This window comes from Macrobrachium rosenbergii, chromosome 25 (assembly GCF_040412425.1).
Source record: "Macrobrachium rosenbergii isolate ZJJX-2024 chromosome 25, ASM4041242v1, whole genome shotgun sequence".
Taxonomy (NCBI): Eukaryota; Metazoa; Arthropoda; class Malacostraca; order Decapoda; family Palaemonidae; genus Macrobrachium; species Macrobrachium rosenbergii.
Window position 1 is genome coordinate 44412226 of NC_089765.1, and position 4684 is coordinate 44416909.

General features: G+C 34.6%; 1 protein-coding gene across 1 annotated transcript in view; it reads right to left on the reverse strand.

Moving 5' to 3' along the window:
* Nucleotides 1–2023: 2023 nt before the first annotated feature.
* The window catches only part of LOC136852151 (uncharacterized), a 6950-nt gene continuing 4289 nt past the window's right edge, over nt 2024–4684 (reverse strand). The window contains exons 2-3 of the mRNA XM_067126595.1: nt 4178–4684; nt 2024–3816 (exon numbers count right to left, since the gene is read on the reverse strand). The exon at nt 4178–4684 is cut by the window's right edge and continues 44 nt beyond it. Of these exons, the coding sequence (XP_066982696.1) occupies nt 3694–3816; nt 4178–4684 (630 nt within the window). The 3' untranslated portion in view covers nt 2024–3693. The remainder of the gene's footprint in view (nt 3817–4177) is intronic.

The following is a 4684-nucleotide window of genomic DNA, read 5'->3' on the forward strand; positions in this document are numbered from 1 at the left end:
GTACTATTAGCAAATTAGCCTTTCGAACTTATCAATATTTCAAGATCATTTGATGAGGAATAAAAATCATTTGGAAGCAAAAGTCGTATTAGAAACTTTTACAAGTAAGTTTTATTTAAATCTTGTTTGTAAACAAAATAAATTGTTTTTATTATTTACTTTAAAATTAATGATGGTAAAGCGAAAACCATAATAAATGTAAATGAAAATATATATGTATATATATGTATATATATATATATATATATATATATATATATTTTATAAATATATACAAATATTTATATATATATATGAAATATATTTTCACACACATATATATATATATATATATATACATATACATATATATATACATATATATATATATATATATATATATATATATATATATATATATATATATATATATATATATATATATATATATATATATATATATATATCGGCGTGTATATCCTGTTGAAGGCAATAAAAATTGAATCGGCTTTAGCAAAAATTTATTTGCTACACCTCTGAAGTAACTCACAGCAGTGAGAATCTGTTAAAATGATCTGTCAATCTCATTAGCTTTGATGATCGAGGACAGACGTTAGAGAAGGATAAAAAAAAGAAGGAAAAACGACCACGGCAATGTATCCATATTATCATTAGAAGAGAGAATAAGGTAATTTATACAACGTGATATTGTAAGTAGAAAATTGTAATTCCTGCATCAGTAAAAATAATGCTACATAAATTTAGCTTTGGTATAAATAATCAGTTATAAACACGAAAATTTTTAATCAAAGTCCGAAAAAAGACCTGATGGATAAAGGGGAAAGGCCCAAAGCATGGGGCTTAGCCCCATAAGGACAACAAAAACATGGAGAGAGTACCAAAGTTTGGAATATGAGAAGCAAGTAATTTGACAAAGTGTAAAATGAAATCTTCTCAACAATATGCCATATAATGATGAGGAAAAATAACCTGATCGTAACGCTACCTTGTTCATGGAAAATAATGCTCATATTATTATTTACAGCACCATATAGCTACAAAATTTGAAAGACATTAATTTATTTTGATCAGTTCCTCTCTCTCTCTCTCTCTCTCTCTCTCTCTCTCTCTCTCTCTCTCAATGGCAGAGTCAATTCTTGATGGACAGTACACCAAGATAATCTTAATCTATAAGTACATTAAATTTTACCCATAATCTTGATCTACTGAGAAAATTAAGTACCGTGGACTTACGAGTATATTCACATATAGCTTTAAGTGACTTACTTGTGTCATACCGCTAAATCTAATAATATATTTAGAATAGCTTATAAACAGTAGCCTCTTTTGCTTCAGCAAATACTTATTCTTTTATCGGAAATATGTTTTCATTCATCCATTTTTTCTTTGCATGTAGTATAGTTGGTTTGACGATAATGATTACAGTAGTTCGAGGAAACACAAACAACAGTATCTGAATACACTTTGGCCTCAAAGATTTAAAAAAACTTCAAAAACACTTCCAGTCTCAGGTAAAAATGTCATTGCAAATGGACATGCACAAAAATACAACTTTCAGAGGTCTTAAACAACGTCACATACAAATAAAAAACCTTTCCATTTAAATCAAAGTTCTCAGTAATCCCTCAATTACTGCTGGCATCTACAGTATGTACACCAAAACACGACAGCGACTGAAGCACTGGTGTCTCTATAGATAACTGCTAAGAACTATCTCCTCAATCCTATATACAACGATGCTCGGGTTTGCTTCCTCTCATTGCTGAAAGACTGCTGGCTTCATTTCTACTTAGAGTAGTCAGGAGAAATGTAAAATTATGTTAAGTAAGAATGTTATAAGTAAGTCGAGGAAAGCAAGAATACTAAGTCTGGAGCAGATACATTGTAAATACAATGGGTAATTGTCTGATATATACATATACATAGACTAATGCATACATATGTACATACATATATACATACACATACATACATATATATATATATATATATATATATATATATATATATATATATATATATATATATTACATATATCGTTAGTCAACCGCAACCATTCCAAGATGTTATAAATCACGCTGTCATGAATATTCTGTAGCTGCCTTTAGAAATTGATTTTAAAATTGTTGGGAGAATATGCACTTGGTTGAATGTGTTTCTTCGATTTCATATAAAGGGGGTCTGAGGGCATCTAAGGTTAGGTTAAGAGATGGTAAAGTTAGGTTAGGTTAAGTTAGGTAAGGTAAAGTAGGGTTAAGTTTAGTTAGGTAAGAATAGGCTGGGTAAGGTAAGTTGGGATTAGGTTTAGTTAGGTAAGGTAAAGATAGGTTAGGTATCGGGAAGGTTGGGTTAGGCTAGGCTAGGTAAGGGAGTCTAATTTGGTGGGTATACTTCATGGTGTAACCCTATTAAATGAGGTTTCTTTCTTTTCTACTTTCAGCTAAATTTCCTGCATTCCTGGGAATACAGTTGCTCCAGTGTATTTCCTAAAGTTTGTCATTTCATTGAAGTAAAATGAGTGAATTTTCGGTAATACTTTGTGGTAACTGCAGTAACATCTTGATTGCCAAATGATGTCTGCAGATACCACGATCAAGATATAGAAATACAGAATTGAAGGGAACTAGGTAAGCTGTTTGATACAACAAAACTCTATAAACATAATGATCAACAGTAAAATGAACTTTTTGAACCTATGAGACCAAAAGCTTTATACAGAAGCAAAATGAAAAATATTAAATTGTAAAAAGTTTCATTGGCATCACCATTTCTTTATAAATACTGAAAGATATGAGGGTAGTGGCAGATGAGTAGTTTCGCATGTCTCAATGACTTATTGTTAACCTTATCATAATAATAGAAACTTAATTCTACAAACAATTTGTGGACTACTAACACTCGGCGCTTTCCCTGTGGCGACAACCAGTTTCTGGTTGCACAAAAAATGAGTTGATTTTCATACTTCTGAAAAATCTCAGTATGTCTTTATTCACATTTCTTGTTTGGAAAGCCTACATTAATCTAACCTCTTATTTCTCGTTATAGTTTTGAAAGCTAGGCGGCTTGACAAATAATTCTTTATAGTGATAGCTGTTGTTTCCTCATAGTCACTAAGCGTAAGGCTACAGGATTTGGCTGCATAAAGCCAGTTCCTTAAGGCCTCTTAGCTTTTCAGTAATATCATTGCCATCTATGGTACACACATTTGGAGCTACAGATACTGACTACTAGAGGAAGGATCCTTCTGCATTCAAGACCTCTATTCCACTATGAGATCTTTTTGCAGTCGAGGCCTTTATCCTAAGGCTTCATTGTGAAAGACTTGTGGTAGAGAACATGAAAGCTCATGCATTGTTAAGCTTACACCAATGTTATTGCTGTCCTAAGGAGCAGCAGTGAAACAGCTGCTGCTGTGGGAGAGTAACTGCAAGATTATTTCAGTTGGGCATTTCTGAGGGGACAATTCATAAGAAGCTCTCCTCTGATGGGCACCAACTAGGTAACTGCTACTGCTACTGTTACTGTTACTCTGGAAGGCAGCATCGAAGTATATGCCATTCTCACAAGAGATAACAAAGCAACTGCTATTCCTGGGAGCGAAAACTAGATATCCTCCATTTGCAAACCAATAAGAAACTGCTTCTTGTTCTGAGAGCATAAAGCATATTCAAAATTAATTCTCCTTTCTCATGATCAGCGCAACTTATTAAGAAGTCTCCACCAGACCAGGCATAGAACAGATGCAGAAAGACACCGTGTGAAGGCTTCTGGGAAAATCAAACTCAGCGCTGCTACCTGTTTCTTTTTCTTCATGACCTAAAAAGAGAGAAGAGAAAATGTCATTAAAAGTGGACTATAATCAGCGTACTTACATAATCATGGCAAGTTTCTTATGAAAATGTGGATGCTTATAGAAAGGCCTGAAGATTTCACTCCTTTCATCAACTTTCAGACTAGTGATCGTCACTTCCATGTATGTGCAGTAAACAGTCAATGGTGACAATGGAAGGTTCTAAAATCAGTGCAAAGATGGTTTTAGTGTACTTCTCAGTCTGGCAGTGATAAACAAATGAGCACCATAAGTACACTGCATATTATACTAGCTTAGTGACAAATTTTTAATACCCCCAAAATCATTGAAAAACGAATTTGTTTAAATAGTAAGTGAATAACTTACCTTACCATGGTCTAGCTGAAAGTTGTCGGCGATCTTTTGAAGATCCTTCCCAACTGCACAATAAAGAATCTGGTTTTCGAGCATTTCATTTTCAGATGAGGTCAAAGATGCTGACCTCCACCCACTGACCTCATTTCGACAAAGCTGGCTGCAGTGTGTGATTTGTCTTATGAACTGTGGGAGATCAAGATGGTTAGGATGGCACTCTTGGAGGCAGTGGGAATTTGGGTAACATAAACCAGGGCTGTTGCTGCCAGTGTTCTGGGTCCTGTTTGCTTGGGTCATCTGAGGCTGATTTCCTCTCCTCTGCTCCACTGCTTGGTACGAGCAGTTCCTCAGCGAACGTTGGACGTGACACCAAGAGTGGCATTGCCTAGGCCCTGTCTTTGGTCCTGTTCTTGGAGTAAGCACTCTATAAGAAGTGACAAGGCCTTTACTAGCATTTCCAGCGACATTGCTCCTACTAGAGAAGACGAAAGGACAGGAGACTGCTCGTTGGAGAGCTGA